This window comes from Cricetulus griseus, chromosome 3, assembly GCF_003668045.3.
Source record: "Cricetulus griseus strain 17A/GY chromosome 3, alternate assembly CriGri-PICRH-1.0, whole genome shotgun sequence".
NCBI lineage: Eukaryota > Metazoa > Chordata > Mammalia > Rodentia > Cricetidae > Cricetulus > Cricetulus griseus.
In genome coordinates this window covers 273121763-273147939 of record NC_048596.1, presented here as the reverse complement: position 1 = coordinate 273147939, position 26177 = coordinate 273121763, and the positions used below count along the sequence as shown (strand labels likewise).

General features: G+C 45.3%; 1 protein-coding gene across 3 annotated transcripts in view; it reads right to left on the bottom strand.

Moving 5' to 3' along the window:
• Positions 1-22137: 22137 nt before the first annotated feature.
• Sfxn1 (sideroflexin 1) overlaps positions 22138-26177 on the bottom strand; it is a 37251-nt gene continuing 33211 nt past the window's right edge. The window contains exons 9-11 of one of the 3 annotated variants that reach the window (XM_027409885.1): positions 25263-25312; positions 24808-24855; positions 22138-24110 (exon numbers count right to left, since the gene is read on the bottom strand). In XM_027409885.1, the coding sequence (XP_027265686.1) occupies positions 24014-24110; positions 24808-24855; positions 25263-25312 (195 nt within the window). In that variant the 3' untranslated portion in view covers positions 22138-24013. Of the gene's footprint in view, positions 24111-24807; positions 24856-25262; positions 25313-25346; positions 26100-26177 lie in introns of those variants that run through there. The other 2 variants (XM_027409887.2, XM_027409886.2) reach the window with 2 other exon arrangements.

Below are 26177 nucleotides of genomic sequence, written 5' to 3'. Positions count from 1 at the left end.
TCTGTGTGTGTGTGTGTGTGTGTCTCTCTCTCTGTGTGTGTGTATGTGTGGTGTGTGTGTGTGTCTGTCTGTCTGTCTCTCTCTGTATCTCTGTGTGTGTGTGTGTGTGGTGTGTGTGTGTGTGTCTCTGTGTGTGTGTGTGTCTCTCTCTCTCTGTCTCTCTCTCTCTGTCTCTCTCTGTGTGTGTCTCTCTCTCTCTGTGTGGTGTGTGTGTGTGTGTGTGTGTCTGTCTGTCTGTATGTCTGTCTCTCTCTCTCTCTGTGTGTCTCTCTGTCTCTCTGTCTCTGTGTGTGTGTGTGTGTGTGTGTGTGTGTGTCTGTGTGTGTGTGTGTGTGTGTGTGTGTTGCTTTTCCATGACTGAAAGCCCCAGGTGTATGTGGCACAGCCACCATGGCCCAATTTACTTTCTTCATTAGCTTATCTTCTTTGCTGTCTCGAATGTCAAACATGGGGGGGGTGCGTATTTCCAATAATTCTGACCTATTCTTCCCTGTAAACCCATCCATCTTTTCGGATTTTCTTACATATCTGAGGCAGACTGGGCTACAAAGGCCAGGTGAATCACCTCAAGTTTGTTGGGTCCTCCAGTCTATAGACATATATAGACGGTATGCTTCCAGCAAGTGCTTAAGCCACACTGAAGGTGATTTGTCTGAGCTTTGATTCATATCAGCTACTTTAGACAAATCTGTAGGTTTGTGGGCTGCTTGCTTAAGACTTTCCAGTAGTGGTCTCACTGAGTGAGTTCCCACCCTCTTCCTTCCCATAGTCCCATTTTGGTATCCTTTCAGGTAGAACTCTTGTCAATTGTCACTGTTCTCTGGTCATTATCAAGAGCTCTTAGCCCAGGCAGTTTCTTGGCTGCTTCTGCTACGATGCGCCACTGTCTTTCTTCTGTAGTGAAGAACGGGCAGCGGAGAATCTGCTGGCGGTCACGAAGGTGCTGAAAGAAAACAGAATCTACGGGGTGGTTAGAGAGCTGGGGTCTGTGCTGAAGGGGGGTTCTGAGTTTTCCGGTTGTAGAGATCCACTGTAGAATGGAGCATGTTCCATTGGAAAGAGTCATGCACCCCTATTCTTTCAGAGTCAGAACTAGTTTTGTCTGAAGAATGCCACCTGAGGTTGGGGAGGCATTTGACCTTCAGGGACCCGATGGAGAGGAAGCATGGGAGCCAGGGCTACGCCTGCTTTAGGGATAGAAACGGACATATTCTATCTGGTCTGGGGACGAAACTGAGTCTGGTTGCCCATAAGAGCAGCCCTGACAGGTATGGAGAGGGAAAAGACAGAACTGGGGGAGCAGTTGAATGGGGTGATTGTGGGAGAGGCTGAGGGGAGGGAAGGAAACGAGGAGGAGAAGCCATTGGGCTCAGGAGAGGTGGGGGCCGCGGCGGGTACTGAGGAGTGCATGGGGAAGAAGAGGGTCCTCTGGAGAGTCCTGAGGACAGGAATCTGGAGCGCTTCTGGTCCCCAGCCTCGGGGCCCTGGGGGCCTTCTTTGCCATGGCCACCCTTCCCATTCCCCACCATGCTGTCACTTTCGCTGATCTGCGCAGATCTTGTCTGCTGGACCTGGGATCTGAGGCTCTGAAAGAATGGGGCAGACTCCAGTCTAACACTGTAGACAACCTTACCTCAGTCCCAGTCTACTTTTATACACAAATGAAAACTCTGTGGACAACCTGACTTCAGTCCCAGGCTACTTTTATACATAAACGAAGAAAAGCAATGATCCAAGGAAGGGTATTGGAGTTCAGAAAAACATAATCAGAAAAACATGATCAGAAAAATGTAAAATAAATGTCAGTAACACATTAAATATTAACAGAGCAGTCCTTTCCCAGAGCTTTCTCAGGACAGATCAATTTAAACACAATTGCCTGGCATGTACTGTAGATTATATCTGGGAGAACACAAAAACAAAGCAGAAGGCCACATGAGAGTCACCGTACACTGGCCAGACTGGGTTCTATAGCTACGTTCTCACTTCCAACAAGAATAAACACGTCTTATACACCGAATGTAGATGCTTGTCACAGGAGGCATGAAATTGTGTCCCAGAACAATCCAGGGAACAAAATGGAACAGAGATAAAAGGCCCTCTGACTTTTCTCCTAGAGTCTTTCTCACAGTTCCCCAAGGAGTCATTCCCTTCCTTCCTCCCTCCCTCCCTCCCTCCCTCCCTCCCTCCCTCCCTCCCTCCCTCCCTCCCTCCCTCCCTCCCTTCCTTCCTTCCTTCTTTCTTTTTTTTTGGACCATGTTCTGACACCATAGAAACCTTTATCCATGGGGTAGGATTAAAGGTTGCCTCTGCCCAGGGTAGAATATGTCCGTTTTAGTTAGGGTTCCTATTGCTGTGAAGAGAGACCATGACCACAGCAACTCTTATAAAGAAACACATTTAATTGGGGCGGCTGTTATTGTTTTGTTTAAAAAGAAGAAAAGAGAAATTGCTGAGACAGACATATTGACTATAAGTTTATTATAAGGCCCGACAGAATGGGAAGACTAAGAAGAGGAACAGGGTAATGGCTGACCGCCATGGCAGGTCGCCATAGAGAGACAGAGCGGGGAAACAGAAAGACGGGAGATAGAGAGAGAGATAGATAGAGAGAGAGAGAGAGAGAGAGAGAGAGAGAGAGAGAGAGAGAGCGTAAAGGGGCAGGGGCCTATCTTTTAAAGGGGTCCTCTGCACCTGCGTGCAGACTTCTTTCCCATGGAACCTTGGGCTGACCAGGGTATTGCCTGAGTGGATTCCACCAGGTAACAGGGGCAGGCCAGCATAATGCCTGAACCTTTCAGCGGCTAGCTTACAGTTTCAGTCCATTGTCATCATGGCGGGACATGGCAGCAGCAGGCAGACATGGTGCTGGAGAAGGAGCTGAGAGTCCTGCATCTGGATCCACAGGGAGTAGAAGCAACTGCGTCACACTGGACATAGGGTGAGCATAGGACACCCCAACCCCCCCCCACAGTGACACACTTCCTCCAACAAGACCACACCCACTCCAACAAAGCCACACCTCCTAATAGTGCCACTCCCTATGGGGGCCATTTTCTTCCAAACCACCACACTACCCAATCTGGTCTGGGTGGCCAGGATTACCAAGGGAGGTGTTGACTACTGCCCACACCACCTGGGTGGTCATAAGTGCCCCCCAGGAGCCATCTGACCCCAAATGTAGGCCATTCTAGCCCACAGGAGGACCAGAAGTGATCCTTGGTGATAGGGTCATCATAATCCTGCTTAAGATAGGAGAGTGGAGTTGTCAAAGTTCCTGACATCACAGCTTAGAAGAGCGCCGGGATTACTAGTCTTAATACCCATTCTGTCTGTCCATTCAGTCACCTCAAACTCAGACCACAGAAGACTTACGACAAGGAAACAGAGATAAATGTAGTCGCAGAGCTCTGCAGCTGGTTTGATTCTGGAGTGTTAGCACCTGGGCCTTGATCTGCCTTTGCTGTCTGCTTCCTTCTGTTTGAAGTATGTAAATCTTATCTGAGAGCTTCTGAAAAGATTCAAAGCCTATGCAAAACTTGGTTGCAGAAGAACTCAGAAAACCCGTGAGTTCTGTGACTGAGAACTGCGTTGGTGTTTGCCTCTTTGTGGAACTTTAGATAAGAGGTTTTGGTAAGCAGAACTTGACTTGCTAAGATGTAAATCTATAACACTAAAAAAGCTACAGTCAGTCAGTTCACCAGAAGCTGATTCCCCTGTGGCTGTAAAGGCTAAAACTCATCCTAGAGTGACCCTGCTTCTTCCCTGGCCCCGAGTGAACTGAACACCCGACACAACCTTTTGGCACATGGCTTGAAGAAAAAAGGGATCCAGACACTCTTAAAGACTGGAGGTTTAAAAAACAGTGTCTCACTCTCAAGGTAAGAGGACTCCAGGATTGGCAGGGTCACGGGGAATTTAAACTCCCCATCTCAGGAGCAACAAAATGTACAGTTACTAAAACGCTTCTTAAAAGAAAAAGCATTAACTGCACAATTATGGCAAATATTAAAGATAGAAATAGAATGAATAAATCAAAGAAAAAGGCCCTTCTCAGTAGGGAAGAGGGAAGGAAAGGAAATTTAAAAAGAAAATTTCTTGGAAAAAAGAGAAATATTTAAACAAGAAAAAAAGAATTTCCTGGTAGAAAAAGGGAAAATGTTTAATCAGGCCTGGAAAGTAAACGGCCCTATGAACATGTGTGGGGGTATTTTGTTCATGTTCTAACAAATAAAGCTTGCCTGAAGATCAGAGAAGCAAAGTGGCCAGCCACTAGCTCTTGCCTCTACCTCAGATGGAAAGGGTGATCCTGTCTCCAGGTATCCTCAGATTGAATCTGACTGCATCTGTCTCCACCAAACCTCAGACTGAACTGCCCCTGTCTCCTCTCACCTTATTTTCCTCTCTGCCCAGCCGAGTCACTCCTGTCTCGGCTTCCCTAGCGCTGGGATTAAAGGTGTGTGCCACCACTGCCTGGCCTCTATGGCTGTGACTAGCTCTGCACTCTGATCTTCAGGCAAGCGTTATCTGTGATATCATAAACAAAATATCACCACAAACATAAAGCAAAGTGAAGAAAAACCCTCTTTCCATTAGAAATAGAGGAAGAAAAAAGGCTCTTTGTGATAAAAGAAATAAAGGATAGCTGCAACTCGAGCTCTCTGGCTGCAAGCTGCCTGTTTGCTCTTTCAACCAAGAGTCTGCCAGCCCTGGGCGGCTGCATCTGAATTTCAAAGAAGGATGGCTGGGCATCATCACGGCTGCAGCCTGATCTAGCAGAGCCTGCCCAGCGCTTCAAAGTTTCTTGTTTGTTTGCTTAATTTTGGTTTAAATGAGTTTTGTTTTTCCCTCAGAGCAGGATTAACTCAATATTAAAGGTTCCTTCATGGGAGAAAGAAAAAAAAAACTATAACCAGCCCAGCTTCTTGCAGTTAGGGTATAAAGTGCTAAGCCAATGCTGTTTGAATTTCCAGAGGTTTTGGTCATTCGCTGTATAAGCATGTTCTCTTCTCTTGATTGTCTAATTAATGTTTAAGTGAACGTGTACTTTTCATAGTAAATGAACTAACAAAAGTCATGACTTTAAACGGTATTATTGGGTCTACTCCTGTCTGTTTATCACTCCTGAGCATTTGGCTCTGGTCTTTAAGTTGCTTTCTGGAAATTCTTGATAAATTTTATAGATGTGTAACGTCCGAAACAGATCGGGTTGTTAGCTTATTAGATAATGTGGCTACTAAGGCAAAAATCTAAAAAGTAATCTCTTACTGATAAGGAGCCTACAAAATTATTTTTCTACTAAATAAAACATAAATTGTTTGTTTCACAATGTTAATAATTAGCGAGTTGCATTAGCATATTTGTGGTGATATTTTGTTTATGGTCTAACAAATAAAGCTTGCCTGAAGATCAGAGTGCAAAGCTAGCCAACTAGTTAGCCATAAAGGCCAAGTAGTGGTGGCACACACTTTTAATCCCAGCACTCAGCAGACAGAAGCAGACGGATCTCTGTTAGTTCAAGGCCACTCTGAGCTTCACGAAATTGATCCAGTCTAAAAGAGAAACAGCTCACACAAAGGTGATCTCAGCACTTGGGATCCCAAGCCTTTAATCCCAGAACTAGGGAGGAATATGAGGTGGGAGGAGGCAGGAGCTCAGTGCAGTCTGGGTGAGTCAGAGGAGGGAGCAGTCTGAGGACAGGATCGTAGAGGTGCGAACTCCGTAGTGACTGCCGCTTTGCTTCTCTGATCTTCACCTTTAATCCAAATATCTGTCTCTGGGCTTTTTTATTATTTGTGTTACACATGTTACTTGTGAACTATATAAAAATCCTCTTTTTAAATTTTTATAAAAATACTCCATGAATATTTCCTGAAGTTACCTCTTAAAATACTATAGAGATTGCTTTCAATGCTTTTATAGATGGCTTATGTAAAAAGGACTATACAGATAAAAACTGGTGATAAAATTGTTCAATTGTTATTGCTCCCATATTTTAAAAGTAAAACAACTCCAATATGTAGGGCAGGAGGTTTAAAAAATACTAAAAAGAAAGTATTTTGGCAAACTTATTGATGATGAGAGGCCAAAATTAAAATTTTAAGTAAATGTCATTGAGAGGAGAAAAGTTCTAATGGACTTGAAAGCTGATGTATCTATAATTTCCCAAGGATCTTGAAATCCCAACTGACCTTTACAAGAAGTCTCCACCCAGCTCTTAGGCATTGGAACATTATCTCAGGTGAATATGGAGTGGATTAAATGTACAGGGCCCAAAGGCAAGGGTATTAAAGTATTATGTGGCTGGTATAGCCATGAATTTATGGGGGAGAGATTTATTACAATTATGGGGAGCTCAATTCATAAAAAGAATGGATGGATTATTCCCCTCATAGTGAAAAGGGGTCTCTTATGTTTTTATACTGATGCAGATAAATTAGAAATGGCTGGATATAAGGAAGGAAATATCATTAAAGTAATTCAAAGTCCATGTGATTCAGCTCAAAAATCAGAATTATATGCCATTCTAATGGTTTTATTAGCCCTTAATAAATCTCTTAATATAATTACTGGTTCTCAATATACAGAAAAGGCTGTGTTATATATAGAAACTGCTGAACTTATTCCTGGTAATTCCAGAATTAACTTTGCTATTCATGCAACTGCAACAAGCAATCCAGGACAAAAATTATCCACTGTATATCATTCATATTTGGTCTGATGCCTGGGCCATTAACAAAAGGAAATTGATCAATTAAAAATAGGAAATGTGTTAAAAGCTTCAGAATTTCATAAGAAACATCATGTTAATAGTAAATGCTTAAAGAAAAAAAATTTCACTACCTGACAATAAGCTAAGGAAATCATAAAGAAAAAAATTGTCCTGCTTATTCTCTGTGTAATCAAGTTTCTTTACCTGTAGGATTTAATTCTGAAAACACACACACACACACACACACACACACACACACACACACACACACTAAAATTTGACAAATGGCTGAATTTCACTTAACAGAATTTAGAAAATTGAAAGTTATTCGTCATACTATTGACACACACTCTGGGTTCCAAAAGGCATCTGTCCTAAATTCTAAAAAGGCTGATTCTATAACTAAACACTTATTAGAGACAATGGTGGTAATGGGTATACTGATACAAATTCAAACTGACAATGCCCCAGCTTATGTTTCCAATAAAATAAAACAATATTTTGCATGTTATAATGTAAAATACATCACAGGGATATCATTTAATCCTACAGATCAAACAATTGTTGAAAGATTGAATCGTACTCTAAAGGAGATGAGGACCCCACCCCAGGGATAAATTGCATAATGCTTTGCTAACTTTAAAATTTTTAAACGCTAATGAAACAGGGGCAGCAGCTGCATTTGATGGCTCAACCCAGTTCTTCTAAAATGATTTGTGATTTGCAGCAAGAAATTGAGGAAACTTTTACAAAAAGTTACCTGACATGACAGGAATGGGTCGTACGGAAAGCCCTGCAATCCAATAGCCTCATTCAGCCCTGTAAATCACTTCAGTAGATTCCTTGTTTTAGCAAGTGCTGTCCTCATTCTAACAGTAGTAACCTTATTGACTTTAAAATGTTTTTTTTGCTTGACTTACATAAGATTGTAAAGCAAAAAAAAAAAAAAGACAGAAAAAGGCTATATTTACCATAAGACTACATAATCTTCAACATAATTAATTGTAGCACAAACAGAAGGGGAAAATGTACCAGGAGTTCCCGCAGAGCTCTGCAGCTGGTTTGATTCTGGAGTGTTAGCACCTGGGCCTTGAGCTACCTTTTGTGTCTGCTTCCTTCTGTTTGAAGCATGTAAATCTTATCTGAGAGCTTCTGAAAAGATTCAAAGCCTATGCAAAACTTGGTTGCAGAAGAACTTGGGAAAACCCAAGAGTTCTGAAGCTGAGAACTGCTTTGGCATTTGTCTCTTTGTGGAGCTTCAGATAAAAGGTAAGTGGAAATTGACTCGCTAAGGTGTAAATTGTATAACAATAATAATAATAAAAAAAAGCCTTTTGCAAAGCTGTAATCAGTTTACCAGAAGCTGACTCCACTGGAGCTGTAAAGGCCAAAAAATCGTCCTAAAGTGACCCTGTTTCTTCCATGGTCCCACATGGACTGAACACCTGACAAAACAGGCAAACAAAACATAAAACAAGACACAAGGGACCAAGAACCAGGCACCAAAAAAATCTAGGCAGGCAGTGCAATGGCTTGCTAGTGACCTGGATAGGAGTTCATGTGCCTTGTCTGGCACCTCACTGCCCCCAAATAGGATCCCACTAGAACCAGTATCAGATATCACAGAGGGAGACGCCTTACCATGACCTACCAATGGAGGCCTCCTGGGACAGATGCTTGCTGATTTCTTTCTGTCTTGGACATTTGCCTTGATAGTCTGTGAAAGGTTCAGGCTTTAATGCTGATCAGCTCTGCCTCTTTAAGAGACAGACCCCGCCCCCTGACAATAGTCAGGGCATGCACAGGGACATGCCATCACCACGTCACCCACCGCGAGAGGACTCTGAGAATGTGTGGAACCTCAGTGCACACGCACACTGTTCCCTTTAAAAGTTCCAACTTCCCTGCTATGCTCTCTCTACTCTCTCTTCTTTGCTCTCTCACCTACACACTTTCTCTGCCTCTCTATGGTGACTGGCCATGGCAGTCAGCCGTTACCCCTGTCCCTCTTCTCTCTTAGTCTCCCTACTCTGCCAGGCATATAATAAACTGGTTAACATGTCTCATTCTCCTCTCTTTTTCTTTATCTTTAATTTAAACAAAAACATAACAGTCTGTAGACCCAAAAGCATATATCTGGACCTTGGAACTACCTCATGGTGTACACCCCAAAGGAAGCAGCACTTTGGGTACCAGAGTCCCCAAAGTTGGGTTGTGGTCTTATCTCGCTGGGGCTTCCAGATGTTAATCCCACTAAGTGAGAATAGAGACCACCACTCAATTTTTGGTGAATTGAGTAAGCTTTATTTCTGTACAGGGATGTCTCCCTAAAGCAGAATTTGAGAGAACAGTGATGGGGAAATTTTTTATCCTCTTTTGTAGGAAAAAAAGCACAGGCAGGGGATTTCCAGAGAAATTTGGTAATGTAAGGACTTGGCAAGTTAATTATAGAAGCAGACAGCAAATAATATTATTTGGTAGAACATCTTCATGGAATATCTCAAGACTCCTTGGCAGACATCTTATGAGTTCAAGGTAGGGTCAAATTCCACAAGGAATAGATTATGTCCTGGTCAAACTTAAGTTTTTCGGTAAATAGAAATGAACTTATCTTGACCTTGTAATAAGAGGGCTTCTGATGCTAAGATGGGATCAGACACATCCATCAGTTAAAAAAAAATCCAAGGAAAAAACACTGAACGAGAAACACAAACAGCTAATGAAATAAGGAAGTCAATGCAAGATATAAAAGAGGCACTCAGTAACAAAATAGAAATACTAAAAACCAAACTAAAATACTGAAAAATATGCTATGAAAATCGAATGTATGGAGGAAAAGACAGAATATCTGAGCTTGAAGATAAGGTTGAAAAACCAGAATATTCCGACAAGTATAAATAAGAAATTAATTAGAAGACAGTACTGAGAACTTTGCGGATGGAGCACTATTAAAAGGTCACATTTAAAAATTATGGGATAGCCAGACTACAGCGGCTGGCCAGGAGGTGAGAGATTTGAGGCTGCACTACCACTGCTGCCACCCACTGGATTCTGTTCCCACAAGACCCACTCTACCACCCAAACCCATGAACCCATCATCCTCACAACATCAGCAGCCCCTACAGGCGCAAGAACCACCTACACCAACTGGATGAATAGGCAAGTGACTGATCACCCAGCTAAACTGCTACTCAGGGCACATCCCGTGCCCCCTCCCATCTCAGCCCCAGAAAGGCAGCTGGGCCCTGCCCCCAACTCTGGTGGAACCTCACTGCCCTGTGCAGACCCCAGCAGCTGTCCAGTAGATGAGAGGCCTGTAGGGAGACTGTACCACCGCCGCTGCCCTCACACTGGACTCTGTTCCCACAAGACTCACTCCACCACCCAGCCACACCTAGCCCAGCATCCTCCTTGCAGACAGGCCTCTCCAGCAACATCAGCAGACCCTGTAGGCACAGGAACCACCTACAACAGTTGGAAGAACAGACGGGTAAATGCCAGTGTCGTAATGCATTCAACAACACCAAGGGCACTATGGCAGCACCGGAACCCAGTGGTCCTACAACAGCAAGACCTGAACATCCCAATGCAGATGAAGCAGAAGAAAATAACCTTAAAAATAACTTTATGAAGACAATAGAGACCCCTAAAGAAATGAAAAACTCTCTCAAAGAAATTGAGGAAAAGACAAAATGGTTAAGTCCCTCATCAAAGGACACACGTTAGCAGATTGCAAGGCTCATCTATCTGTTGACTGCAAGAAATGCGTCTTACCATAAAAGACATTATCCTATAGCATTAAGTGAATCCACCTTCTTTGAGGGGTGGCCTTAGTCAGGTGATTGACAGCCCAACTTGATTAACTCTTTTTTTGTGGGGGGGAGGGTTGGGGGTTCGAGACAGGGTTTCTCTGTGGCTTTGGAGCCTGTCCTGGAACTAGCCCTTGTAGACCAGGCTGGTCTGGAACTCACAGAGATCCTCCTGCCTCTGTCTCCTGAGTTCTGGGATTAAAGGTGAGTGCCACCACTGCCTGGCTTGATTAACTCTTATGTTCCGAGCAGCTTTGAATGTTAGGTCTCCAGCCAAGGCTAGAAGGAAGTAGCTTTTCCTTAATGAGCGTCAGCAAAGCTCTGATTAAAGCTACTGCAACAGGACAAGCAGAGTCTAGCAAGCAGTAGAGACGGTGAGAAGTTTCAGATGCCATCTGATAGCAGGTTTGTAGCTGGCAGATGCTATCTGATAGCAGGTCTGTAGCTGGCAGGCTGGTGGAAGCTAGTGATCTGGGGAGTTAGGACATCCTTAGTCTTAACTGATGGTTGAAATGTTAGACCCAGAGATCGGCAACCAACGGGCACTAAGGGGACAAAGGTAGCCCATTGTAATTAGATCCTGGATCTGTAATTTTCAGCTCTCCACACTAACAAAACTCTAATTAGACAATCTGTCTTGTAGAATCCTTAACACATAGGTGTGACTTTCCCCCTGGAATCTTCAGTTTTCAGTATCAAGGAATTGAGAAGACTACAGTCTCTGGGAGATGTTTAGCTAGTGAATTTCTGTTTCCCAACTGGTCACAACATTGAAGCTTAAATCCATTTCAGGTATTTTGCTTGCATTTATTGAGTAAATGCATGTCCACAGCTACTTTTGTTTTAAAAATGGATGTGTATTCAGAATGTTTTAACCTTTTTTTTTTTTTGAGGAAATTTCCCAGTGGGCATGAGAAGAAAGACAGGGAGAGACAGACAGACTGACCAACTGAGGAATTGAGCTGCTTCCCTCTTTAGCTACTGCCTTTCACAGGAAAAGTAGAAGAAGACAAATTTCCTGCCCATAGGTCAAATTAACCCCTTTGGTTACCATAGCACCCCCTCTCCCTGAATTGATATCTCCTTATGCCACTTTTTTTTTTTCCCTTTAGAAAATGCCAGAAATGATTAGAAAGGAGACAGAATGGCCCGGGCACCCTGAAAGGTAAAGGCTCCACAGCACTGAATTCAGTCACCCCTTTTATTATGCAAATAGATTCCCATTGAGTCTACCTTCCATGCATAATTAAATAAAGACTCTTAGGATAAATGAAGCACCGAAGCAGAAATAAAGGCTCAAAATTTCTCAGTCCCCTCTCCTCAGAAGCCAACTAGCTGTCTTCCACATAGCCTCAGTTGTTTGAAACCTGGTCCCCATTCCCTGGGGAAATTCTCTTTCCAATTATTGTTCCTGCCCAAGCTGAAAGCAAAACCAACATCCTCCCTCTCATTAACACTAACTTTATCACTCAGGACCAGACAGACCTGTGTTTCCCACTTGAGAAAAGAAATCATGGCTTACATTTTTACCCATCGCTTCCTGTGTACCAGGCACTGGGCCAAGCTGTCTGTAGGTGGGCTCTTGCTATTACTATTTTATTTTTTTAAAACAGGTGAGCAGCCTGAGACTTGCCCAGGATGTCAGTCACTCAACTAATATCAACACAAGAACTTAGATCCTAGGTAGGTTCAAAGTGCTGACCCACAGTGCACCAGTGTATAGAATCCTATAAGCATTGGGCCAGGAGCTCAAGTCTATTAAAAAAAAAAGTTCAATTGAGGCATGAGGCCCTGGGTCCAGTCTCCAGCCCTGCAAAAGCACAGTAAACACACAGGGATGGAATACATTCAAGGTGTATGATGTGACGATTTCGTGGTATGTGTGAACATCTTGCTCTGTGTCTGTCACACACAGAGCTTTTCTGGATCCTGAGCTTCCAGAAGCAGGACCATACACAGAATATCTGAAACGAATGGATGACTAGATACCACTCCAACTGAAGAGCATGGAGGTGGAGTAAAAACACCTGTGCTTTGAAATCTAGTCTTAGTCAGCCTTGGCTTTACAGTGGACTGCTGTATAGCCATTCTCCTCAAATAGAAGCATTCCCTCTTGGAGTGAGAAGTTCTGAAGTAGACAGAGCTCTTGTCCATCCTCTCAACAAAACATCCATTACATAATGCTACCCCTTGAATGTTTTATAGACTCAGTAAAGCATCTAGACAATTAGTTAAAAATAGTGGCTGAAGAGCCGGAACAAAAGCATTGCATGAGTGAGTGAAAAGACATGCTCAGGAGCCATAGATACCTGGGTAAAGGTTTTAGCGCCAGAGGTGAGCTCCCTCCTTATGAGGTGTTAGCTAGGGAGGTGCCCTTGCTCATACAAGATATCACCACTGGTGTTGGGTGCCTCCCGGAACTACATGGTAAGTCCCTATTGCTGAAGGCACTGCATTTTGGTATAGCGCCACAAAGTAGGATGAAGTCTGTTTCTGAAGAATTGCCATTGACAATCCTTTCCAATTATGGATTCTGTGTGCTACATTACCAACATGCGAGGCAACAAGACATGTCTGATGATGCAGCAGCAGCATAGCTGATATGGTTGCAACTAACTGCTTTCCTGTTGTGTGGTAAGATCTACTCTGTAAGAAGACACGCATGGCTAGTTCTACAAGATAAAAGAAAAACAACTCGTGACTAAAAAGGCCCCATTAGAGAAGCAGATATTGTTTTGATAAGCAGGTGTGATGTACCTTGGAGGTGAGGTGGCAATGAGCCAGAGAATGTCTGTATGATAGTCACCTTTAAGTCAGGAGCCTAGGATCATGAGGTGCTGGAGAAACTGGGATTCTGAGTCGTAAAAGAGCTTATAGGAGCGTCTAGTGGAGGCTCCCGGGACAGGCCATCATCACATGCCAATGACATTTTAAACATGAAGAGGCTCCGGGGCCACATACTGAGACCCTGTGTAAGGAGTCTTTCTTTGGACTGCCAGCTCCCAAATAATAATGTGGAAACTTATTAATTATGAAAGCTTGACCTTAGCTTAGGCTTGTTCCCAGCTAGCTTTGGACATTTAAATTAACCCATTTATACAAATCCATGCTCTGCCATGTGGTTCATGTGCCACGTGTCATGTGCCATGTGTCACCTCTCCTCATACTGTACAGCCGTCTTCCCTGTGTCTCACTGCGAATTCCACCTCTATGGCTCCCAGAGTTCTTATCTCTCCCCAGAAGTCCCACCTATCTTTTCCTGCTTGTCTATTGTCCATTCAGCTCTTTATTAAACCAATCAGAGGGTTGTGTAGCTGAGGTACATTTTAACAGTGTGCAAAAAGATTATTCCACAACAGCCCTATCTCAAAAAAGGTGAGCTCCAGGCTCCTCCCTCCATTGTTCTGGGTTTAGCTGCAAAAGTGGTTTCCTTTGGCCAGTGGATATTTACAAATATAGCACAATTAGGAGTGTGATAAATACTTGGAATAATGAGGTCTAGCTTTTTAGGTGGTGAAAGGCTACATGGAGGAGCACTGGGGTGCCCAGCCAAGAAGCCTAGCCTGACTAGTAGGCTTGTAATGTTACTGAGGACATCTTGGGTTTCCCAGCAACCACGTGCAGCTCCTGGCATGAGAACAGGTAAAACCTGGAGTGGTGAAGCCTTGCCAGCTACAGGATTAGGAAGAGCAGACGCCTCTTGGAGAAAGTGGTTGTAATGGTTTGTTGTACAGCAAAAGACAGATTGTCCATATACTAGAATAAGCACCTTACAAGGAGAAAAGATACTTCTCGAAACCTCACACTGACATCCAAAAGACCAAAGAGCAGATCGAGCCCAAAACAGGGCTCCAAACCTGAGCTTTCAAGGCTCTGTTCACCTGCGATCCTCTCCAAACTGTGTCTGTGCAGAAGAGCTGTGACCTCGAGGACGGCTCTAGGACATCTTGGTTGTTAATGTGGGGACAGAGGCTGGCCCTATCCATCCAGACACTGGTAGAAGGTAGGCTAAGGGCTGGGCCCAGAAGGAGATGGAGGTGGCAGGCAACCAATGTGATTGGCCAGGGTGCCCTGCTCAGTGCTCTCCCTGTTTCATAGTGGCTGGTAAATCTTGGGCTTGTCATGGTCCCCACCTGTGAAGTGGGGATTTCTACTGCAGCCATTCACAGGCTTGTGTGGGATGAAATGAAGGGCTCTCCAGAGGGAAATGGAAACATAATAAATGAGCCTACAGTCTGCAAAACGGGGCTCATTGGTGGGTGAAATTTACATGGGAGAACTGTGGTGATAGCTTGCTTGTACAAATAAAGCATGTCTGAAGATCAGAGGATAGAGCTTGTTACTGGCTAACCGTAGAGGTTAGGAGGTCTGCACAGACAGACAGGAAGTGAGATGGCTGGGCAGGGACAGGAAGTGAAATGGCTGGGTGGAGAGAGGATATAAGCAGGAAGAAAGAGGAACTTGCTCCCTTTTCCGCTGGGAAGCTAATTGAGGTAAAGGTGACTGTGGCTTGCTCCGTCTTCTCTCTGATCTCAGGATTTTCTTCCATATCTGACTCTGGGTTTTTATTATTTAGATGAATACACATCAATAAGCTCAGCTCATTGCTGGACCAAGTATCACTGTGAGGGCCTTAATCTACTTTGGAGTATCGCCAAAGTCCCCAAAAGACTTCTGGTATGTTCCTGCCACTGTAAATTCTCAGCCAGAGATGCACCTTAAAACCAGTTCCCAGAGCTTAAATTCCCAGCCCCAGACCTTCCTCGGCAGACAAAGGTTTGGATGAGGACGGGAACGAGGACGGAGCACTAGGCCCCTTTAATCCCCCCCCCCCCAGATGAACCTGGAGTGGACACCAAGCACTCTAAAGCTCAGCCAACTTTTTAAAAAATTTATTTAGTTTAGAAATAATCTTATTTTACATATCAATCCCAGTTCCCTCTCCCTCCCATCCTCCCATTCCCCCCCCCCCCACCAATCCCTCCATCCCACCTGAAAGGTTCAGGCATTACGCTGGCCGCCCCTGTTACCTGGCGGAACCCTGGTCAGCCCAGGGTTCCATGGGAACTGAGTCTGCACGCAGGTGCAAAGGACCCTTTAAAGGACGGATCCCTGCCCAATTATGCTTTTTTTTTACTCTCTTTACTCGCTCTCTTCTCTCTCTACTGCTGTTTCTTCGCTCTCTCTTCTCCCATCTACGCGCTCTCTCTGCCTCTCTATGGCGACCGGCCATAGCGGTCAGCCATAAACACGACACCACCCCCATCCATCCAATCCCTAAGGAGGGTGAGCCATACTCCGGGAATCCAGTTGTAGAGAGGGAGGAGCGATGAGCAAAGGGGTCAAGACTGTGCCAGAGAAACCCGCAGAAACAGCTGACCTGACCAAGTGAGAGCTCAGCCAACTTTTGATGATATCCCCATTGCTGCCACTCTCTGTCCTTGTCCCTCCGTCCCTCCCTCTCTGGCTCTCTTTCCAGATCTGCTTCCTCCTTCCAGTTTTTGCTGGGAAGCTCTGCTTAAGCACCTGGGGATTCCTTTGTTCCTCAAGCTAAGTTCACAAGGCACCGCTTCTCTTTGTGGCAGCCCTACTTCACACAGCAGTTTCCTCTTTCTCCCCTTCCTCCTCCTCCATCAGAACCGCCAGCACCCGCACCTGCCCCCCTCCACCTTCCTTGATGTCTCCTGGCCTGTGTTGCCTGCTCCATCCTCACCCATACACGGCCCTGAAAACCTCCCACCCCACCCCTCCTTCCTCTCCACAAGACCTCCTCTCCGAAAGTGGATCCCAGTCTCTCCTTTCCAGTCTGAAATTGTTATTCAGAGTTTGTACCACAGGGTTGGGCCCTTCTTCTTTCAATAGAACTGGTACTTTCCTGTCTATTTTTAGTTTTAAAAAGCTGTTCTCTCGTGTTACCATCTTTCTCGGAGACGGCGCTTCTGCAGTCAGCATTTTCATTATCAGAGGCGAGCACAATCTACTATAAAAATGGAAGGCAGCAGGGCTTGGCTCATGTCTGCTGTCAGCCCTGTGGGATCTGGGCTCCTGGCCCTGCAAGCAGCTGGATGACTCTCCAGGGCACAAAGCTCCAAGAGCAGTGTGGATGCTTTTCCATTTGGATGCTGTTCCCAAAAAAAAAAAAAAAAAAAAAAAAAGACAAGGGGCAGAGGGACATGGACAGGACACTGGCCATAGTTCCCCGTGAACTCTTAATTTGGTGGAGCTGATTGGCCCAGATGAGGGGACAACTTGGAGATCCAAATTGTGATGTCTCATATCACAAAGGCAGGGACAGTGCCAGACTATGAAGGCAGCCCAGAGCTGGGGATGAAGTCGCAGTGTCTCATGGGGCTCAGAGACAGGACCAGGATCCAGGGACTCCTCCTGAAATGGCAAATGATGCTGTGCTCTCCTGCAAGCAGAGTTCTCTCCCTGCTGATTTCTTCTTCCATTGAGGATGACTCATTAGTGACAGCTCGGGTACACGGGCACACCCACTCCCTGTGTCCTTCCGAAGCAAGGTTACCCCTCATTTTCTGTCATCACAGATAACACACAGGGCAAGGACAGGGCCTAGACCATGCTAGTCCTAGGTGTGACAATGCCTTTCTCCTACCTCTTCTGAGACCCCCTTTACAATGTACCCCCAAAGAAATGCACACAGAGAGGACAAGTCCATCCTGCCATGGACCCCAAGTCAGGACATCTTTTTTTCCCAAGCATCCAGGACCACCTGCCCACTAGGCTTGAAAATGCTAGGGTCTATGCTTGGACTAGCTTGCTGCCTCTGGTCACTGGCAGACAGCTCCTGGAAGCACCCTCACCAGCAATGAGATCCTGCGGGCAATGCTGCTCTCTGGTGTCTTCTCCCAGTACTGCTGTTCCCTTCTGGCCTGGAGCTTGGATAGCAAAGCCTAGCTCAGTCAGGCCTGACAAGGAAGCCCTGAGGTAGATGGTGCTTCTGTAATTGCCTGTGCATAGCTGGAACTAGAGAGGGAGTTGTGATTGGCTCAGCATCTCCAGGGATTGAGTAGGGGAGCTGAGAACCTCCCTTCAGGGCTGCGCCAAGCCAGCCCGAGCTGGGGTCTCTTCAGAAGGACCAAAGATTTGGTTCAAAGCTGACTCAAGCTAGGAGGTTGCTCAGAATCCTGAACCCGAGTATTGGTTGCCTTCTAGAAAAGTCTGAGAAGGAGAAACTGAAAAGGAATAAAGATTATCTGTAAACCCATGGATATCTACTGATGACTACTTTAGAGGGTATCTGTCTTTTGAACCTATTTATGCATTTATTATAAAATTGGGTTTAGAATATACAGAGGAGATTTGTGTGTGTATGTGCAAGTCTGTGTGCATGTATATGTGTGTGTGTGCGTGGGCGTGTGCGTGCATGTGCGTGCGTGCGTGTGCGTGTGCGTGTGTGTGTGTGTGTGTGTGTGTGTGTGTGTGTGTGTATACACATCTGGAGGCCAGAAGCTAACCTTGGCCTTTGTTCCTGGAGCCATCTTACTTGCTTTCTGATCCATAGTCTCTTATTGGCCTGGGACCCTCAGTTAGGCCAGGCTGGCTGCCAGTAAGCCGCAGAGATCTGTTGGTCTGTCTCCACAGTTTGGGGTTACAGGTGATTAGCAGCCACCACACCCAGCATCTTATGTGGGTACTGGGGATGAAACTCATGTCCTCATGGCTTCATGATACTTTATCTCTTCAACCTCAGACTCACAGAGTCTGCTTCTCACTTGCTTCTGTATCCCAAGTGCTAAGAACAAAGGTATGTACTACTGTGCCCTAAAATAAACTTATTTTTTTAAATAGCAACCAACATGTCCTGAGTTAAAGAAATAGAAAACCTGGGAAAACAAACAAACAAACAAACAAAAAACCCCCCAAAACAAAACAACAAAAACCCAACTCAGGCCACTGCCAGTCCTAGCACCCAGTGGCAGCCTTTCTTTCCAGCTTAGCTTACATTTATGACCATCAACAGTAATGTACCTATTTAGCTAGTAACATCTCTGATTATCCACACATCAGTACACGACTATTATTATTATTTTTTTTTTTGCTAGGAAATATCTCACCACCTTCTGGAAACATCCTCCAACCTCTCTTTTTCCCCATCCCCCAACAAACTCAGTTCATTAGGCTCCTATGGGAGAAGCCACATTCTACCAAGAGTGTGAGGATGTATTTCTGTGAGATTGCTCTTGTAGGCCTGAAATAGTTAAAAAAAGAAGGCACGCTAGTTTTATAAATTTTGACAGGTGCTGTCAAACCCTTGCTGAAAAATTGTCAAACCTTGCACTCTGTAGTCAAGCGTGCCAGTTTTCCAAGTAGGGCTGCAGACAAAACGTTGTGAAGCTCTAGCACAGAGTACTGATCATGCAGCCTGCCAGCCGCGTGCTGGGGGAGCCCTCGTTATCACCCAGGGAAGGAAGTACTGGCTGCTTTACAGCTTCTGGAACTGGTTTAAAGAGCTTGGCTGGCCACAATGGAAGGAATCGAGCACCAGAGTATCCAGCCACAGCCCGAATTCTCTCACCCCATGGTTCTCAGGCCTGTGTCTGTCAGAACCCTCAGGGGGGTTGTGAGACGCTGGCTGGGTCTACCTACAGTATCTGGGTCAGGAAGCATAGAGTGGGCTTTAGAATGGGCAGTTCTCAGTCTCCAGAGATGGAGCACCGTGTTCCAGGGAGCACACTCCAACAACCATTGATCCTATTGCCCCACTATGGGCCATGGCCATGCTAAACTTGAGCTTTGACTGGTGTGCGTTGAAACACTGTGTTATAAACTTTGTATCCATGTGATCAGAGTCTTCCTTCAAGGTCTTTTGAATGTTTCAGGTAAGGTCTGTGGTGACCCCGTTTCCTATTTTGCTACCATGTTACATGCTGTGTGCACTTGTTATGGTGGTGTGTGTCTTTTTGCACATGTATGTCTGTGCATATGGAGGCCAGAGGTGGACTTGGAATATCTTTCCTCAGCACTGGGGTTATGGGCATGGCCTACCTCACGCAGCTTTTTCCGTGGGTTCTGGGATCAGAACTCAGGTCCTCGTGCTTGTATGATAGGGACTTTGCTGACTGAGCCGTCTCCTGAGCCCTGGAATCTTTTCTTGCTTCATGATTTTTTTTTGTTTGTTTGTTATTGCTTCCTTATGAAGATTCTTACATTTAGTGGAGACAAAGCTCATAGGAACCTTTGGGGGTTACTGTGGAGACTGTAGAGTGCTGTGACGTGGCCCGTTACATTGTAACTACAGATGGGGAGGCATGGGTGTAACTACAGATGAGGCAGGGGTGTAACTACAGATGGGGAGGCAGGGGCAGGTGCAAAGCACTTTGGAGTTCTGCAGATATGGGTCAAGATAGAGGCTCAGCGGCCAAGTGACACTGGACACGCTGTCTTGTTAGGGTTTCTATTGCTGTATTGAAGCACCTTGACCAAACAAGTTGGGGAGGAAAGGGTTTATCAGCCTACACTTCCACATCCCTGTTCATCCATTAAGGAAGTCAGCACAGGAACTCAAGCAGGGCAGGATCCTGGAGGCGGGAGCTGATGCAGAGGCCATGGAAAGTTGCTGCTTACTGGCTTGCTTCCCATGGCTTGCTCAGCCTGCTCTCTTTAGAACTCAGGCTCACCAGCCCAGGCCCACCCTCTCTCACTGATCACTAATTGAGACACTGCCTCGCAGTTGGATCTCATGGCGGCATTTCCTCAGCTGAGGCTCCTTCCTCTCTGATGACTCTAGCTTGTGTCAAGTTGACAGAAAGCCAGTCAGAGCACACGCCAATCCACTTCTCAGTCTCTAGAAAGCACAGTGTGTGCTCCGGAAGAGGCTGGATGTGGACCAATTGGATTCCCTGGGGATAATACGCCTTCTCAGTTGCTCCCAGGTGGGTTGTTGCCTCAACCGTTTTAGTGGAGGAGAGCATAGCTGAGATGACTTTGGCTGAGCCCTGGCAGGATGGAACCTTGAGGCCTTCCTTTGTTCCCTCTGCAGGAGTGCCACTGGCCTCAGGGCAGCTGCTAAGGCTTGAGTTTGGAGTGTAGCCTTTGGTAATCTCCAAACCCAAAAGCTCCTTGGAATAGAGACTGTCTCTGTTCCAGAGTGGAATGGGCTTGCCCTGGACTCTCTTACATATCTACAATAAACTTTCTCCCCCACCGTACCTAGGAGCAGTCATGCCCTTTCCTTCCCTCTTTCTTTCTTTCTTTCTTTCTTTCTTTCTTTCTTTCTTTCTTTCTCATTCAGAAACCATCTAAGCAATGTTTACTATGTGTATTTAATTGGGGCTCCCTCACAGTTTCAGAGGTTCAGTCCATTATCACCCTGGCAGGGCGCATGGTGATGGAGAAGCAGCTGAGAGTTCTTCATCTGATTTCCAGGCAGCAGAGAGAGACAGACACTGGGCATTTGAGCATTTGAAACCTCAAAGCCTAATGACACACCTCCTCCAAAAGGCCACACCCTCTATTCCTTCTCAATTAGTGACACTCCCTGATAACTGAGCACTCAAAAATATGAGCCTGTGTCGATCATTCCTATTCAAACCACAAGAAATTTAAAAGAAAAAAAAATTAAAGTACCCAGCCCACCTCTGTATTGTTCATTAACGAATCTCTTTTTTGTTTGTTTTGTTTTTTTGAGACAGGGTTTCTCTGTGTAGCTTTGGAGGCTATTCTGAAACTCGAGTTATTGACCAGGCTGGCCTCCAACTCCCTGAGATCCGCCTGCCTCTGCCTCCCGAGTGCTGGGATTAAAGGCGAGTGCCACCACTGTGCGGCTATGAATCACTCCTTAATCTCAAATCTGGATGTTTCTGTTACAAATGCCAGGTCTGAGCTAGAACCCGACAAGTGAACAAACTGCCCTGAGCATCCTGTGTGGCACTCAGCCCTGAGGTCTGAAGCAGAGACTCACCCCCCCTCCAAGTTCACAATCAACCCTCTAGAATTAGACTAGTGGGGGTGGGGTGGGGGCATGTGCTTCTGTGTATAGCTGACTCTTTGTATCTTTTGTTTTTCCTGTTTTTACTCATCATCCACCATCCAGATCACATGGAAAATTCCAGAAATAAACATCCATGGCCAGGTGGTGGTGGCCCATGCCTTTTAACCCCAGCACTAGGGAGGCAGAGGCAGGTGGATCTTTGTGGGTTCCAGGCCATCCTGGTCTACAGAGCCAGTTCCAGGACAGGCTCTAAAGCTACAGAGAAACAGTCTCGAGAAACCAAAACAAACAAACAAACCAACAAAAACAATGACAACAAAAACCAATTCATGAGTTTTAAATAACTTATTATGGTATTGTTATAGTTCACTACCTTTATTGCTATTTATCACTGTTAAACTTCTTGTGCCTAAGCCATCAATGACATTTTTTTTTACCACTGTTCTTCAAAGGGGCTGTTTCAGGTCCCCTTTGGGAGTCTCTAAGCATGTTGGCTGTGAAGACAGGGATAGTGTCCCTGTGAAGGTCACGGGGGTGGAAGACTAGCAACCACAGGCGGCACCACAGAACATTGGATCAGGAGTTATTGACGAAGCTCAGATAAAAGACACACAGCTCATAACACTCAAATCACAGGCTTTGCACATAAATAAAAGAGAGAGTTTACTTTCATTCTGCATTTATTCAACATTTCATCCAGTTAAACTGAAATGACACATTGGCTGTAAGACACCTCACTAATACTGATAGCTGCTAGTCAGTCACACACACAACTCTCTCCCACGTTAGAGAAACATTATCTAGTCACCTTACAATCTTATTGCACTTCATGTGGCTTTGTCTTCAGGAAAAAGGCTTTTTTAAAAGATCAGCAAAGATTGCCAATTTTCATTCCTTTGTTCTTTTTTTTAAAATCATGATTAAAACACACAGTGAGTATTCCTATACAAAAGCATTAAGAGGCCCAAACTTCAAAAAACAAGTTTCAAAGAGCCCAGCTCCATATCTTCTATGCATTTCTCACTATGCCCAGGCTGACACTTGGAGAGTCTGTCAGTCTGCCAACTAGCTACTGAGTTTTCACACTCACAGCTAAACATGCACTGGGGCAAGAGCTGGGTGGGGTGGGCCTCAAGGCCTGTGGCTTCTCACGGCAATGTCCGTTAGGCACCTGTGGAGCCCTGCCTTGAACTCCTGGCTCTCACTGCCATTTACACAGAAGCACTGATGGCAACAAGGCTCATCCAGAATGTCACAGGAAGCCATTGCATTTCAAGTGGCTTGGCATTTAATTCTACAGAAGATTCCAGCACATGGGGGAAGGCTGAGAGCTTCAGATCCATACAGCCTTTTAGAGAAAAGGAAACACAGACACCAGGTACACCAGTTTCTCTTTATGAGGAAATTCAATCTGGACACATTATGGGGGAAAAGGATCTAGAGAAACTAGATAGTTTCTAGTTTTTTTGTTTGTTTGTTTTTCACTTACAAATCTCTGAATTACAATGATTTACACTCAGTGTAACAAGTGGCTTGTGTATGACATGAGACATCTACAGACTTCCAACACGACCTCAGCTACACCTAACATGTGTAGAGATGCAGACATGCCACGTAATTCCCTGGTCTTCAAGCAGGGTGGAATGCAACACAAGAATCACCGTTGCTGACTTGTTCATGTATTGTCTTTGTATATTTCTTAAAGCCAGACCCAAAAAAAGAAAAAGGGCAAATAGGGACTGGGAATTGTTTTCACAGTTTTTTTTTAAAAAAAAAAAATTAAAAACAAAAAAAAACAACAAACCAGCCTCATCCAGTCACACTGCACTGTACTGAATATATTCCTAAACATTTCAGCTAATTGTTTGGTGGAAATTCATGATTATAAAGTACCTTTGAGGTCAGATTAATGATTTTGTAAGAACACTAGACAAATTGAAAAGTTAAGGGAGAGAATGAAGTACCACGGACACATGCTAACTGCAGGGTGGCTTCACGCCCCGCCCTGGAGCCAACTTTGGGAAGGTGTATGGAGTGTGGACCTTCTGAACCTCAGTGTAGTTCGCGTCCTTTGGACTGGTCCATCGAGACAAAGTTTCCTTAGTATTTAGCTCGCATATCTGGTCTCAGACCTTTGTGTTTTTCTAATTCATGGCCCAGACCTCTGTGGCACAGAAGTGGAAATGAAATTGGTATTTGAACAGGTAACCTTTCCAACGACTGACAACCAACGTTGACTGAGCGGCACCTGGAGCACCTATGCTGTGCCTAGCGGTGCTCTGGAAGCTCCAGGTGAGGGCTTTGAGAAAATGGTGTCATTAAAGTCTACCAGAAGGGTACGTTTGTAAATTACAACATGATCCAAATGTCAGGCCCCTGACTGGCACTGGGTGCTATGTCAAGGGGCAGTTTGACTCTAATGCAGATCTTTAGAGGTTTTTGTAACTGGCAAGGCCCCGTCACACTAGATTTCCTCGCTGCTGTGGCTTCGGGAGGTTCCCAGATGGCAGGAGGAGCCTCCAGGGCTTGATCTTGGCTTCACAGGCCCTTGTTAAAGTACACGCGCCGTAATTCAGGGTGACTCCTTTGGATGCTGGCTTGCAACTCATCCTCCAAGCTTGTTACAGACATGGAACTGGGGCAAGGCAGAGGGAACAAGGTTACCGTCTGGGTAAAGAGGAGGACCTGAACTAGGAAGAGCAGGGAGGGGACACCGGCTCAGAGACCCAGGGCTGGAGCATGAACACACCGGAAAGGCTGCACAAGGCTACAGAACGAGCATTCTGTGCCCTCTAGAATAACTACTGTCACAACAAAGAACTGGGAGAACTAATTGCTAAGCCTGTTTACCTCTGTTATTTCAAGCTGAAAACGGCTCATTGCTGTAAGAGCACATGGCAGTGACATGCACAGGCCTGCGTGACTGTAGCGCTGTGACTGCAAGCAGCTACACAAGCTAAGGGCAGAGCTGTGGTCAGGGAACCCATTCTGGTAGACAAACACTACAGATGTGCTTGTCTGCGGCTCCAGTGAAATGAATCATGTTAAAGGTTATAGAAGCAAAATGTGCACCAGGCAACCACACTCTCACAAATGCTAAAATGTTCTCAAAAGTAACAGTAGGGGGCAGAAGAGAACTGGGCAGAGGGAGTGCTGAGGTTCCCACACACCGGAGCTTGTCTGCCCACTCTCTCTCTTCCTTTGAGAGGCTTCCCTGGCCCTTTACAGACCTGACTTCTCAGCACTGAAATCAATTTATCCACACTTATGTCTCCAGTTCATTTTAAGGATCAAAGTTCACAGTGATTTTGTAAAAAAGATAGACCACTTACCTCTTCTGAGGAAACAGAGCACAGCACAGGGGGGTGGCGAACACCAAACTTAAAAACAAACACAACGGCAGATCAGTGGGGCTGAAGTGGTCTCTTCTCGGCTTCCTTTTCTCTCCATGTATGTCAGTGACAACCTCTTACTGCCTTACAAATATGTGCTGCTTAATGGCCAAAACGATAAACAAAAGCCCCAGGAACAAAGGGGTGACTTCGATGCACATGAGCACACTCTAATAGCCCTGAATGTGGAGGCTCCTGTGTAGACAGTTTCCATCTTTTTAACTATTGGGCCACAAATTCCAGGCATCCTGCCTCCCACAGGCAGCACAAAGGACTTATATGATTTCTGTGTTGACTACCGTGGTAACTAACACATAATAACACCTTTTCAATAAACACACGCACAACAGTAATAATAGCAGCTATTAGGTTTTTAATGGTTCATTTCCACTTACCAAAAGCCAACCAAGGTGACTTGAATTGGTGCACTCATCCACGGGAACCTCTGTATTGAGGAAGGCACAAGTGTGAATATTCTCCTGTGACAATGCTTCAAGACAATCTCTCCTCCTGACTAAACAACACCCCCACAGTAGAAGACCCAATGCAAGGTTAGCGAGACCTTGGGCAATGAATGACCAAGAAGTAAGCCACCGCTCCTCCAAGTGTACACGAGGTAGGGGATTAGCTAGCTAGCATTTAATTATAGTTTATCTGCTGTTAGGGAGGCAGAAGAGCTCAACACACAATCTGGAAGACACATGACCTTGCATTAAATCTCTGCCTCACCAGCATTGAAAACCTGTGTGGGAAAAGCAGGCAGAGCCCGGGCTTTGTTAGGATGCAAAATGAGCAGTGCCTCTAAGGGTGAAGATGAAGACAAGCTAGGAACCCAGGACAGTGACTGAGTGGGAGGAGCCTAGCAGAGTGGGAGGAGCCTAGCAGAGTGGGAGGAGCCTTGCAGACACCAGGCTCCACCTGCTTGCACATGCTCTTTCATGGGTTCAGTTGCTGTCAGTAGGTTAAAACCATTTCCAGGATAAAATATCTTTCCTAGTCATGAATGAGTAGGTTGGTCTTTGAGAAAATAAACATTGTTAGATATTTAGTATTTTTAAAAAGGAAAATACATAGCACAGGACACAGGGTTATCTCAGTAAGACCAAAGGAATTTCTGCAACTGAGTTCTGAGTTGGTTGGGATGCAATCAGCCACTCAGTTCTGAGTCACACAAGCTGTTGCAAGGTAACGTGCAGAGAAGGCATACCCTGGTGCCCAAGGCGACTTCTTTGCTAAAAGGGGTCATCGGGAGGGAAGAAAAGAAGGAATGAAGAGGAAAAGGGGAAAATATCATCAAAATGAAACCAACC